At 38.7% G+C, this 14,947-nt stretch overlaps 1 protein-coding gene across 1 annotated transcript in view; it reads left to right on the forward strand.

The window, feature by feature from the left end:
* ITGA8 (integrin subunit alpha 8) overlaps positions 1–14,947 on the forward strand; it is a 107,742-nt gene that overhangs the window by 79,814 nt on the left and 12,981 nt on the right. Inside the window, exons 26-27 of the mRNA XM_032183471.1 lie at positions 1,411–1,536; positions 4,892–5,005. Coding sequence (XP_032039362.1) covers positions 1,411–1,536; positions 4,892–5,005 — 240 coding nt within the window. The remainder of the gene's footprint in view (positions 1–1,410; positions 1,537–4,891; positions 5,006–14,947) is intronic.

Here is a 14,947-nt window from a genome sequence, read left to right on the forward strand (position 1 = left end):
ATCATCTACTATTCAAATGGGTCTACATATGTCTTCATATTGTCTTCGTATATTGAGGGCTTCTTCAAAGGCGTGTCATTATATTGTGGTTCTTTTCATTTGTCATCATTAAAGAATCTCATATATCCTGGTGAAAGAATCCTGGAAAGAGAATTCCCACATGTTATCACATGGAGATGGAGAGATTTACTAGCTATTTAACTGTTCCCTTATTGCAAAAGACAATGTTAACCTAATTCAGGAAAAAAAAATCATTTTTGTTTAAGTGTTTTTCATTAGTTAAGTAATTATAGCATCTTCCACTTTGCAGGATGCTTTTGACTGAAGATCTCAGACAATGTCAAAACTCTTTTTTGCGTCATAATTTTAATCATTTGAATGGTACAGATTTTCCAAATCAAGAACAACACAGTATTAGTTCATGGAGGGTTTTCTGTGGTTATGCCTGTTCTCATCCCCTCAGTGCTACAATATTTTTTATAATTACTCACATTTTCTTTAGTGATTTAAATATTTAGTGCTCGGAGGTTAAAGAAACTGGTAGGATGGATCTGACATAGCTGTTTCTAATCTGAGGCCCATAATGAATAGCGGTGTCTGTGTTTAGGTGAGTTCCTTTGAGATCTTTTTACAGGCTTCCAAGTACATTTTATTTAATTCGACATAACAGGATTGTCATAAATTAGTATTTATCTTTCTCTCTGTAGAAATTTGAGTTCCTGAGCATTCTCTGAAGATTCTTGAAAGAAGCTACAAATGCTTCGTATATAAATTAAAGACAAAATGGAAACAGTAAAACTAGGTTTTATTCAGAGATTGAAAATCCATGAAGATAAAGCTGAAGAGGATGCATTTTAATATGAGTTTAAGAATGAACAAACAGTTGCATTATACAAAGTCAAGTTGTTACCCCCCCCACAAAAAAAAAATAATCTTCAACAAACAATGGTTAAAAGCTGTGTTGCTAGAATTCAGATTTCCTTTTTTTCTTCTACTTTCTAATGCTGGTAAAATCATTATATTCCAGTAGGCAGCTTCTGATCTGAGCTATTGACCAGATTTCAGTGCAGCAACTTCTAATTTATCCTGTTACAGAGATCAGAATCCAGTCCCAAGCATCTAAGGAAAATAAGTATAGCAATGACTCCAGTAAAAATAGAGTGGGAAAAAATATTATCTACTGTAATTCCTGTAACGAGGCAATATCTTGCAGTGCTATTACTAATCATACTCCTAGTTGAAGACATTATACTCTCATGGCTGAGTTGTTAAACTGAAAAAAAAAAAAAAGAAAGAAAAAAAACACAATGTTAATCCAAAATTCAAGACCTCTGAGAAGGGAACAGATGATCTGTTAGATTCATTGTGTGGATATATCATTACCATTTGCTTTTTTGTTTCTCATTGCAGTTTGCTATTCCACAAGACACTCCTGAACTTGCTGCTTTTTTGTATAATTCCACAATTTCTCATTATATCAGGAGAAGGGAGGTCACAGTTGCAGAACCTTACAGGAGAAACTCTGCAAAAATACTGGTGAGTTAAATAGAATCTATAAACTGGGACTATGTATGCAGTATAATCAAAGTGGCTATCAGTGTGACTGCAATTTATTTACAGGTTTGTAAATACTAAGTAATTTTTATCCTCTCATTGTTAAGATATTGTTTACTACATATCACGGTGCCACAGGCTGCAGATTTTGTTTGGCAGTTTTTTTACATTTAAAGATCATGCATACCAAATTTCTAACTGTGCTACTTCTGGCTGCATGCACACAGGTGGACCTTTGTGGTCATACAACGACACACTTATCACAGGGAGGTTCAGTGCAAAGTTAGAGAATAGGTCCCTGTTCCAGGAATGAAATTTCAGATTCTGATTTCTGAAATGTAAGTCTTTCGTTGTTAACTTGGCTCCTGGTGTTCTGGCTCTTTCATAAACAATAGCTAATGCTTAAAATTAACATTTTCATGGAAAGTAACAGCTCTGACATAGTTTGGAGTATATTTGGTCCTGTCAATAAGTATATATATACATGGAGAGGTAGGACTTCCCAGTACCACAAGCAAGGCAGATAGGACAGGTCACCACATTTTTAACATTCCAACCAATGCTCCAAAGCAGCTGAGGTGCTTAAAATTATGAGCAAGAGCAAAGATCTCTCTCCTAGCTAGTCCAGGAAAAGAGTTCTGATTAGTTGGTCTGGTACCTGAGTATTTGTACTTGGCTGTATTTTTCAGAAGGGTTTTCTTTTTTTCCATTCCTGAATTTCATGTTCAGTCTCAAGAATTACAGGCATCAGCTCACCGTGCCCAGAGGCTGTGTTCAAAGTTGATGACCTTGAGGTCGTTCATGGGATTCATGTGGTCAGTCCTTGCCATTTATTTTTATGAACCTCAGGCAGTTTCTTTCATGCAGTCCATTCTCTTATTAAGCTGTTTGCTGCAGGCTCATGTTTGAATTCCTTGACATCACCAGACCTTGGGAGGAAGAGAAGCACCTCACTGACCTAACTATTCTGGAGTAATAGAATAATAATGCTGCTTCCGAAAGTTAATTTGGCAATTTTTATAACAGGAAAAAGACAGAATCTGAAAGTAATGAATACCATAATGTTATTAAGTACAAAATCACAGATGAACCCATTTGAAACAATAATCACTGCTGATGCCTATGTAATTCTTACATTAACCTAATAGCCTGGGAAGAATCTGATTCCACTGGGGCTGAAGGAAAAATGCCTAGGCTTTCAAAGACATACCAGTCAATACCACAGAACACTTAATCCATTCTTCAGTAATACCTTAATTGTCAGTTGTCTTTCTCAGTGATTAGGCTTGTATGCTGCCAGCACAGAAATCACTGCAGCAACTGTGAATGGTTAACCAAGATCATAAGTATGTACTGTGTCTGCACCTTATTACTCATTTTAAAATACGAGGCAGAGATTTTTCAGCTGCTTGATGTGGACAGAGACTGTTTAGCTGAATACATAGAATATGAAATTGGCACATGTGATGATCAGTTTTACAGTACAATATGCTTTAGATAAGCATAAATTTAGATAGGATTGGGTACAGTGCCTACCAATGGAAATATAGCAGTTTTTGTTCAGGATGGGCATAGAAAAGTAACCAAATAAGTATGTTCAGTTAGCAACTGGTCCCAATGCCACGTCTTCATTGCATACTAGGGGTCCAAAATATATTTTTTTCTTAATTTTGAGTCATTGAGAGATTATGGAAAGCAAATGTTGCTGCTGAAAATGCCTAACTGGCTAAAGGTAATTTTTGATCAAAATTTTATATTCTTTCATCAGAATTTTTTTTTATTATTTTCATCGAAACATTTTCACAGAAAGGAAAGATGTTCTGAGAACCTCTTACTCTATTTATACTGTTTATTAAGCATTTGCTTTCTCTTCCTTTAGTTCTAATGCTATAGTGTTCTGAAAAGCACTATGGGCTAAATGCATTACTTAGAAAAAATAGAAATCTGTGTTCAGGTCCTAAAATGTCAGCCAAAAGTAGGCTTTTTGCATACTAATGATTTATTTTGTTAATATGTGGTTTTGGCCACTATGATTAATGAATACAGCTCTCCTCCTTCCTGCAAGATAAATAAATCTGGATGGAGGATGTTTAAATATGAAAAGCCAAATAAACAGATACTCTGAAATCCTCATTAAAAAAAAAAAAATCAGAGTTTGGAAGTTACAGTTTCATTTTCAGGCAAATTTAGACAAGGGTGCTTAAGCACGCAGCTTCTATTTAACTTGTAATAAGGTAGAAATCTGTGCGGAAAGCTGTCCATAAAGATAAAGGATTCCATAAGGGTGTTTTCACATCTATTACATCCATCATCATCTCAGTTTCTGAAGTATGGGCTTTGCAGTACAGCCATTCTTACTCCCCTGAGGGAATGTACATGTGGGAACTCAGCTTTGCTATCAAGGTCACAAGATCTTCTGGCATAAGTGTTAGTGAAGTATCTGTAAGAGGGGTAATGTATGCTTTGTTAAAAAAATATGAATTAATTAAAACCCTAGCCTTCCTCTTGATTTAAACCAAACTTTGGGGGTAAACACCATTTGTATATATACAGCTATACTTTTCTTTTTTCTTTTTTTTTCAAATCCCGACACACTTTTAATCATTTTTTTTTTCTATGAGATCTGCCTTCCTTTCTATACCCCAAACAACCCCATCATTTCTGTGGTTTCCCCATGAGACTCTGCTCATTCCCTCCAGTGGCTTCTAGTCAGTTTTTAATAATTTTTGTGACGTTCTTCTGGCAGACTTTAACAGAGCATATAGTTTTGAGTTGCATTACTTGGCTTTTGCCTTCCGTCCTGTGTATAAGCCAGAATCTCATCAGGAATGTTTCATGGACCACAAGTTTCAAGTAGATCAACTAATGAATCTCAGCAAACGTTCTGGCTGCTATAATGTAAATACCAGTAAGAAAACTGGGAGAGTTGGAAGAGGGGAAAGATTTAAGAACATAAATATAGGCTTCGGCCATAGAGAACAGAAAAAAATATGTGTTGAAATGACAAAATGACTGACAGATAGAGACAAAGCATATGCTTCATGCTTGAGAAGTACCTGGCCATTTTAAGAGTTCTTCAAACTAAATTAGTGAAAGTTGTTACTTTCATTTTCAGTACTACAGTGGCTGGTTGTATTCACTGGTGGTGCAAAAAGAATCTCCGTCTTGGTTTATATTCTCACAGTCACTCATGAGGTACCTCATACATATTATATAAAATTATTGGTTTTGTAACCCTTAAAGGGAATGTTGATTGGGTTTGGTAATTTTGAGTATTTGAAAGTGATTTCATACATTTTTAAAGTATATGTATAACTTCCCTTTATTTTGTACGCAGAACTGTACAAATGTGAAGTGTATCTTAATTTCCTGCTATGTGGGACAACTGGAAAGAGGGAAGAGCGCAGCGCTAAAAATCAGGTCCCGGCTATGGGCCCAAACTTTCCTGCAGGTAATGCAAACAAAATTTTTTCTATACACGTGGATCCCTGCATCTTTGCTTGACCGGATATTTAAGAATACCAATGATGAAATTAAATGGGGCAAATGCAAACCCTTCTTTGTTATCACTTTCTTTGAAGGTAGCATCTCACTAGTTCATATCATATACATGCTGCTTTTCCTTCTCTCACTGTCAGTCCCTCTCAAACTCATGTCCTGAATCTTTCCCTGAAAATTCTAAAATGATTTTTAAACACCTTTTCTGTTTTTTTTTTTTGTTGTTGTTGTTTTGTTTTGGTTTTGTTTTGTTTGTTTGTTTGTTTCTGCTTTCTGCTTTGCTCATATCTTTCCTGGTGAAAGATCTGTCTTGGAACCAAACAGTAGATGGTGTACACTGTATCCAGCTTACAAGTTGTTATTGTCTGTTAATCTAGGGTAGTACGTACCAAGCTCGTATGACGTTCAACACTCAAGTAGAGATGATTTATGATTTACCACTAAAAAGAAGGGCAGTGCATGGAAGGAATGAACAACTTGCAAATTCTTGCATTTCCAACTTCAGTTGCTCAGAATTGTGTTTAGGGTGTATAGAACAGTGGGATTGCACTGTGAGATGGTATCTTGTAGCTGGCCAGGTGTCTTTAGTACTATATGGTTGTTATGGACTTGCCTCTTTTTACAGCAGTGTTTTCCAAAAGGTCATTTTGAGGGAATCTTCTCTATGAATTACATGTACATTACTGAAAATATGAAGATACTACATCTTGTCTTTGGATATCAGAAAGTCACACAGTATATATTGAGATCCAAAATGTAAAATTTTCCAGACGTATGTTGCTGTGGTGCTCCTCTGAAGGATCTGTTTTTCTTAGAGATAACTTTTTAAAGCACTCTGCAGGAGAGATTGATAAAACTATCGGCACTCTGGATGAGTATCTTTAACACCGGGCAGTACACCGAGAAATTTCAATTCAGTTCACTGTTAACTAGGAAATAATTGCAGATCCTATCTTGATCACACTGGTCAATTATTGCCTTCCTTCTTCAAGGACTTTCAAATCTCCCTGTCTTTCTACTTGGAACCAACCTTCCTGTGTTCCCCATAGCTGTGGGAGAAGCTGTGGTTTATCCCCACAGTGCCTCTTACCCTAGCAAAAGTAGAATGGAGAATGCTCAGTTTACAAAGGGAGTTTTAAATTGAGCTATTCATACCTTTTAAGTTAATTTCTCCTTTTCCTCAAATGTGAAGGTAGATAAAAGAAATTCTTCCTCGTTCAACTTGCTTTGCTGGAGAAACAAGAGAGCAGGTGGGATCTTTGCAGACTGGCTAGTCTCTGTTAAATTCAGTTAAGAGCTTAGCTCAGCTACTTCACTGTCCCTAATACAAAGAGACAGAGAGACAGACAGAGAGGCAAAAAAATTATTCATGGCTACAGCTATTCATGATAATTTTGACCACTGTTGTGTCCAAGCAATGTCAACAGTGAACCATCCCCATCTTCCTCACCAAACAAAAGATAGAGAGCTTAGCTCCCTTAGCTACAGTACTGGGAAAAAGTTAAGTCACATTTGGGATTCCATCAAGTCTTTCTCTTCATCATTCTGCTGGTGAAATCTAATTAACCATGCAAAGACCAAAGCCTTGTCTTGTTAAAAAAAAAATAAATAAATAAATAAAAAATAAATGAACCCTATTGCACAGATCCTAAACAACAGTTTTCTAGGGTATTTACAGCTCTTTCAGTGGGAGTTAGTCTCATAAATGTTTTTCTGAGTCCAGTTTAGTATGTAGCAAAAAATAACTATAAGAGTTTAAAGCTAAACAAATTTAATGAGAAACAGAAAGTGGTTCTCTGAGTTTTTGTTTGTGACCAAGGATCTGTAACAGTTGGAAGAAACTAGCTACAAAAGACATTAATCTTCTTTTCTCTGGGTCTCCTAAGCAAGACAGAATCTTTTCCTACAGTATAAGCTACAGAGCTTATATTTTAAAAGCTAAAATATAAGCTTTTTCAAGATTATAAACCTAACTTAGGCTCAGAAGAAGGATAACTGCATGAAATTTAGTAGCATGATTAATACAGGAGCAGGAGGACTCATCGTACCCAATTTTAGTCATCTGAAAGTTACATGCCAAAGGTGGTTTTCTAACTCCAGTCCATGGCCAGACAGAGATGTCTTCAAAGGATGTGTTGTCCAGCTGATTTGAAACATCCTCCTCTGCCCTCCTGATCTGGATGGTGGAGAAGGGCCACAGCTCTGCTTTGGGACACAGGTGTGTGCAAACACACAGGCAGTGCCAGTGAGGGTGCTGTGGTCCCTTTAGCTCTTCCTTCTCCCCTAATAAATCCTTCTTGCTATGACTGTATCCCCCTCCACTTACTGAGCTTGAGGCAGGGGCTGGAAGGAGCCATCCTGTAGGCTTCCTGGGTGCTGAGACCCCATGACAAACATGCCTGCAAGTATATCTGTATATCTTTCAGTATTGCTCTGTCCTTATGTACCTTTGCTATCAAACATTTTTTTATGGACTTTGAGGATTTTACCTTTTCTCTGTATCCTTCAGAAGCATTTCTGTTTCCTTCAGATAGTAGCTTTCAAGCTTTGCAAAAGAAAGACTCACAGAAAACTCCACTTAAAGCAGCAGGATTTTTTTCCCCACATAAAAACAGTAGTCACCAGAGAACTGTTGCATCTTCCCATATATGTCTAAAAAGCTGCCAGAATAACATGACCCCTGCTTCACATGCAAACATATATTGAGAAGAGAGAGAGAGCAAGTAGCCTGATGGGATCTGATTGCCTTCCTCCCACTCACCTCCAAACAGTTTCCTTTCTCAAAGCCCCTTTTAAAATGAACAGTTATACAGCCATCACCATAAAAGATGATAGAGCGTAATTGGTTGCCTAAAAAGGGCACCTTTTGCTTTTAGTAAGCCTGTAAACTCAGAGTTCCTAAGGTCATCCCAGAAGTAAAGTAAGGTACACCTAAAAAAAATGACTGCTGTTCACACGGCTGAAATCTGCAGATTCAAAGTGAGGATTAAAATGCAGTCAAAATAATGAGGATGTGGTGGTTCTGAACCAGGACACAGTGTTCAAGGGACAGGCTGAACCCCACACTAATGCTTTTGTACAGAAACTTAGAGGAAAAGTTGCTCTCTCTGTGGCAACATCACAAACTCTTTGGCACATGCACTTAACGTGCAGAATTTTCATATGCCAAAGAAAGCAGGATGATGGTGGCACGCAACATTCCTCAACTGTGTTATAATCTGAATGAAGACATGATGATCTGCAGAAGAAACTCTTTGTGCTCGTTGCAGTTCAGCACAAGCTGTCAGTCTGCATTTTCTCCTCATAGATATGCCAATGTCTCCTTATAGATACTCTAATGCAAACCTGATAAAAATTCAATGTGATTGGTTACAGCTAGGATGAAGTAATTCATGTTTCTCATCAGGGGTCTATGGATGAGCCTGTGCATTTTGTTGCCACAACAGACCAGCCCTGCACTGAGTGACTGCTTCCTTTTCCACTTAGTTTAACTGTCAACAGCTGACCCCCTTTGCCTCTTGACAGTTGCAATCTGTCACCTTAAAACCCAAACTCCCATAACAAATAACAGTTAAATGACGTGCAGTGATTAGATGTGTTTAAGTAAACAAAAGGAGCCCAAATTTCTCAACCAGCCAACAAAGATAGAGACAGACGTTGTGCAAAAGCCAAGAAGAATCACAGACTTACAGACTTTTTTGGATTAACTTCAAAGCCTGGCTGTAAATGTGAACCCTCTCCTAATGCTGACTTTGGGATTCAGACTTGCTGAGCTAGCAAATAGTAGCCTGATTCATGCAAAAGAGAAACAACCTTACATGGCCACGTTACGTTGTGTGCTGCTAGGGCTCTGTTATGTCTCCATTTGCCTAATCGTGCCTAATTTCTGAGTCATCAGAGGGAGAACCAAGGGGTCTTGCTCCGTGTTCTTTAAACTCTGATGGGTACTTCTAAATATAATACTGAGGAGCTGGGTAGTAAAACATCAGTTCTGAAAATACATTTCTAAATGATGAGTCTATACCATCTGTCTGATGTGTGACTTCCTTCCAGTCTCCAAGCTCGTCGGACACTTACAGCCCTGTGGGAAGTAGGACTCAGCTCATTCTTGACTGTTTTTTCAGCCTGTATTGATAGTTCCTCACAATGATGAAAATCTCCTTCTGGGGTGCCTGAGGAGACAGTAACATTAAAAAAAAAACAACAAACACAGAAGGTGTGCAAGGTTCCCAAGAGGTTTCAATCAATCATTTGATTTTCTTTCTGCAATTGAATGTAATCATGTTGTTTCTCTCTTGGCTTTTACACAGACCCAGATAGTTGAATATGGCACCCCTGTCTATGTGAGCTTTAATAGCTAGAAGGGAGAAAGATTTAGTTTTAATCTGAGAAAGTTCAAAAGCAACAGAAACATGGCAGCCAGTCTGTAAGCAGGTGCTCCCTTAAAATGCAAAGCCGTGTTTTGGCTTCTCTGCAAAATACTCATCTTTTCAGTGTTTCTGAACTTGCACTGCTCCTATTTCTTAGACTCTTAGATGCCTAAATATGGAAATAATAAAGACAATCACTGCCATGACACCCGCATCCTAACTGCCTGGCCCCAGACTGGGATCCAAAACCTGAAGCTTTTTAGTACATAGGGTCCCCATACAGCATACAGAGGCAATCCAGTACCTCGGAAAAACAAACAGACCTGCATTAACCATCAGGGTGGTGCTCTCCATCATCAGGAGGGCAGGCAGGAACATCAGGATTAGGCAGGAGTATGCCCACCCTTTCAGAATGCAAATCCACAAATCGCTCACAAGGGGAAATACCTACAGCATTAGTTGAAAGACTTAAGAGTTTGTTTATTCAAAATTCGGTCATAAGATTTAGAGCTGGCAGTCTAATGGTCAGAGGTTGGAAGATGTGAATTCAGTTTCCTCCTTAGGTTGAGAAACCTCACATCTCTGCTTTTATAGGATGATGGTGTTCCCTGTTGCTCAGGAAGCACATTTACAAAGACACAGAAAGAAACCCATTGATCTGGAAGGGTACAGGACAGGAAAAAGAGCTTGATGGAGTACCTTGGCATTTGGGGCCATCAGCTAGAAGTCCTTCCAGTACTCTCACCTCCCTTTACCTTCATTGCCTGCACCTGCAGCTGTCATCACTGTTAGAGTGTTTGCCCTAGTTGTACTTCCTTAATGAGAAGATTTGTTGAGAATCTCCATATTTTGCTACTGGTGAACTCATAAACTCTTCTTAGGGTGGCAGAAGGTAAGCCAGTTAGTGGTTTGGGGACAAGAAGTCAATTTAACTGCACAAAGACCACTGGAGGCAGAATGCAGATAACCAGTGCAGTGGAGCCACGCAGACTGCGTGGCACATGTGGTGTTGGCAGAGGCTTGGAAATCAGAGCAGAGGTGAGGGGGTGGAGGTGGCCCAAGATAGGAGTGAGATCTACCTCTTATATAGGCTTCTTTATTGAATCACCCAAGGAACGGTAATTTCTGAGCTCAGCATCCCCCAGTGTAGAACCTCTACCTGTGCCCAGTGGAACACGTCTCAGTCAAGGGAAGCTTACAGAAGTGTTTTCTGAAGTATAACTGCAGCCAGCCTAAATTTCCTGTCAGTGGATAGAAGCAATGCACCAGGCTACACAGAAAGTTTGCCTACAGGGAGGCAACAGACAAATTAGTGAGAAAGATCATGGTCTCTTGATAATTTCCATGGAAGTTTAAATAGATTATTTTAATTCAGACTGAGGACTGAAAGCCATAAATTTGATGCACTGCCCTTCAAGCCACATATAAAAACAAAAGGGGGAAGTTGTCAGAGAAATTTGCCTTTACGTCAAACAAGTGTTGTTATTTGAAAAAATAAAATAAGTAAAAAGCAAAACTGTGTGTGGCCAAAAATGCCCTATTATGCTGGATATGATTGTTTATGTGGAATGAAGGCTAGAAAGAAAGAGCCTTTGGCACTGGGCTGGGCCAGCTGGAAGTTCTTTTGGGTGTAGGCTAGTTTTGTTTTCATTCATTGTTACTTAAAATAATGTCAAAATATTAACAAAGCAGAACATGAGGATCTTGATAGATGTGCTGAAGTGTGCATAAAGTTAGGTGAATGGAAAAGCTTAAGCTGATAACCATTAAAATCTATGTCAAAGCAATCTGAAATCACATGAAGTATCTATCAGTTAATTTTAAATAGTCCATTTCAGTGAATGTAGAAGATACGGTATGTCAAGTGTAAGAGATTAAAGGTAGAGATGAGGATGTGTTGATTTTCAGAGGAGCTGTATTGTCTCTGTTCAAAAGAGATATTTGCGTGAACATACTGTTGTAGTACAAACAGCACAAGGACTTTTTGACTTTTTGAATCATAGACATGCTTTATAATGAATTAACAGAAGAACAAATAGTTGCATGACCTCTACTCTCAGCATTTATGTAAGCTACTCTTTACTGGCTGTTGTTCAGGTTTTTGGAGGTGTGGGTCAAAGAACGCAAGTTAACGAATTCCCAAAGCATATATTTTAAAGGAAACACAATATTGCTTACTGTCTCCTCTCTAAAATGTGCCAGACTCCAGTGGACACAAAGGGAAACAGGTTTTAATCAGCAGAGCCAATGCTGTAACCACAGCATTGAGCTCTGTATGCAGGAGATAACAGTTTCTGGGGGAGAATTCCACCACAGCTTGTTGTAGAGAAAGTACGTGCCCTTCACCTAGAGTGACCTCACTAGACTAGATCTAACCAGAAGGAAAGTGTTTTGGGTAAGTTGAACAATGCCAGTGTTCAACTAGAGCCAGTGGAACAAAGTCATTCTGGGGAGTCTCTCTACTAGTAAACTCTCCAAACCTGCAGGAAAACAAGGACCTGTCAGACACCTTTAAGCTGCTAGAAGTGTTAGTTCTCCTACCTTCAGTCTAGACCAGATTTACCCTCTGCATTTTAGTCTGTCCTCTAAGATGCCTCTGTGTGCTTTAAAGATGCTTTTTGGAGACTCTGGGTCTTTGCCTGAGCTCCCTGCAGGAATTGCCAGCATTCAGCTGGAGCTTGGAGAACTCTCCTTTAAATTTTCCAAGAGTTTCCAGCACTCCCCACATTATTTCTGTTTCTCTCGATAGCACTTAGGCAAAGAGCTGTCTCAGTGATGCGCACGAGAGTGTCAGAGGAGCCTTCAGAAGGCCCAGGTAGCCAGGGCTGGCACCCACTGTTGGCCATTAGGCGCCAACGTTCAGAGACTAAATTCCTTCTTCCCTTTCCTCTGAACTGTAATGAAGCCCTCAGCTGAATTGCAAACCACAGGTCCTGCTGCTTCCAGTAAACACTGAATATTTAAATATACACTGTTTAAAAAATGATATGTTAAAGAAATGCAGTTTCTCACAAATGACTTGAGAATTATAAACAGAGACAGCTGCCTGTATCTCCAAGGTGTTGGAACAAGTAAAATCCTGTTTCCAATTGATGCTGACCACAGTCATTGTTATAATGCCCTTTGCCACAAACACACATTTCTGTGAACAGAGGAAAAGGCTCTCTAGCCTTTTATATTGCTTTACAGCAATGGAGATGTGCAGCACTTCCAAGGGCCTAATGATGGGTTGAGAACATTTAATAGCTGTGGGCACAACCCAAGGTTATTAACCCCAGTGAAGCATTAATCCACAGGAAATATTCTCCTCTGTTGTTCTTATTGCTGATATAAGCTGAAAATTAAATAAGCCATGTATAGTAGGTGAAAGGATTTGTTTTTCTATGGGCACTGCATTTCTTTGTAGGATATTTCAAGGAAGTTAATGACTTCACTGTACCTTTGTCAATCAGGTTGTGTGTCTAATACCTACTTCTTTAATAATGTAACATAGCCTACCCTCTCCATTACAATTACTCTTATAAATCATATAAATCATAGCCAGAATCCTGCTTAATATGAATGCTTACAATTGAAAGCATGACTTTTTTTTTCAGGCAGAGAGTTCTGAAATTATGAATGCAAATTATTGCACAATTACAGAAACACTCCGGGGCTGCATGTGAGAAGTCCAATGCTTGGACTCTCACAGAAAAAATGAATCATAGTGAAAATCTGGTGAGAAGAATGGCTTGAGTCCGAAAATGGAAAATAATTAATGTGGTAAAGAAAAAATATTTTTCTGAAGACCATCTCATAGGTGTTAAGCACCATGAAAGAGTATAAAAATTATTTATTTGATAAGTCTAATATTAAGTCAATTGTGGGTTTTTTTTAGTCTTATTTTAAACACTGTTGATAGAAAATGTAGTTTCTTCCATTAGATGTCATCTGTATTATGGAGCTGATTTGACTATCCCTATGTAAGTCACTTAAGGCAATTTTCTTTGTATTGCTCATTCCTAATACAAGCCCAAAGGAGAGGTTAAATGTTCTGATAATAAACATTCAGCTGCTCTTGGTATTTTAAAAGAACAAAATTATGGCATAGCCAAATTAATTCCAGAAGGCAATAAATATGCTGGCTTCATGTCTCCAGTAAGCACTCATATACTTGAAGAGAAAGTTCATTGTTTAAACAGAAAACAGAAGGGACAAGGAAAATATCTGAACTACAGCCCTGGACCTCAGGAGAGCAGACTTCAGCCTTTTCAGGGATCTGTGTGGAAGAACTCCATGGGAGATGGTACTGGAGAAAAGAGCAGTCCCGGAGAGCCAGTTGATTCTCTAGGATCACCTCCTCCAAGTTCAAGACCAGTCCATCCTGACATGTGGAAAGTCAAGCAAAGGTGGCAGGAGGTTTGCGTGGATGAACAAGGAGTTCCTGGTAAAACTCAAACGTAAAAAAGAAACATGCAAGAGGTGGAACCAGGGTCAGTTGACATGGAGTAGGTGTTGGCTGGGGAATATAGAGATGCTCTCTGAGCAGTTAGGAAAGCAAAAGCCCACCAGGAGCTGAGCCTAGCAAGGTACTTATAGGGCAACGAGGCAGCTTCTGTAAGTACATCAGAAGAAAAGGAAGGCTGGGGAAAATATGGACCTTCTGCTGAATGGGGTGTGCAGAAGGCCAAGTTATTTGATGCCTCCTTACTAGTAAAATCTTCATACAGTAATCCAAGGCCTCTACAATGGGAGAGAAAACCTGCAGCAATGAACATTAACCCTCAGTGGAGGTGTATCTGGTTAGGGATCATTTAAAAAAATTGGACATACAAAAGCCCAAGGGATCTGGTGGGATGCACCCACAAGTGCAAAGGGAGCTGGCCAGTTATGGGTGGAAGTAAAGAAGACAAAGCCAGGCTCAGTGATATTCAGTGACAGAACAAGTCAAATATGGGAAATGCCATTTAAACCTAAGAAAAAAAACCTTTTTACTATGAAAACACTGGTCAAAATTGTCACAGGGTCTCTTTTACCTCAGTCTTTATTCCATAAAACAGCTGAAAAGGTGTCTTAGACTGATAAGGTTTATACCTTTGATAAAATTGGAAATTCCAGAGGAAAACAACACTTAGCAGGGAGGAAAAGATTTTGGATAATCGCATAGGACTAAGTCTTGTCAGTGGAACAGAACTCCGAAATGTGCCGTAAGTAGAAGGAATGAGAAAGTCTTGCAGAAGGGGATTTAGGAAATGACAGGGTCATTCCAAATGCACTGGATATGATTACAGTCAATAAAATAAACTGTTATGACTGGTAGAATAATTTTAATGATTAATAAAGCACTATATAATGGAACATACAGAAGAATTTCATATGAATTATTATAGAAATGGGAAATACTGTGGGTTTCTTTAGGTACTAAATACAAATATGACTTCAGAAGATGACAAATGGCTTTCAGTACTTCCACATTAGTCAACCTGGAAGTTGGGAGAAATTTCATAAATGCTTGGAGATTATGGGGGGGCCAGGGAGGCAACTGA

Source organism: Aythya fuligula, chromosome 2, assembly GCF_009819795.1.
Source record: "Aythya fuligula isolate bAytFul2 chromosome 2, bAytFul2.pri, whole genome shotgun sequence".
Taxonomy (NCBI): Eukaryota; Metazoa; Chordata; class Aves; order Anseriformes; family Anatidae; genus Aythya; species Aythya fuligula.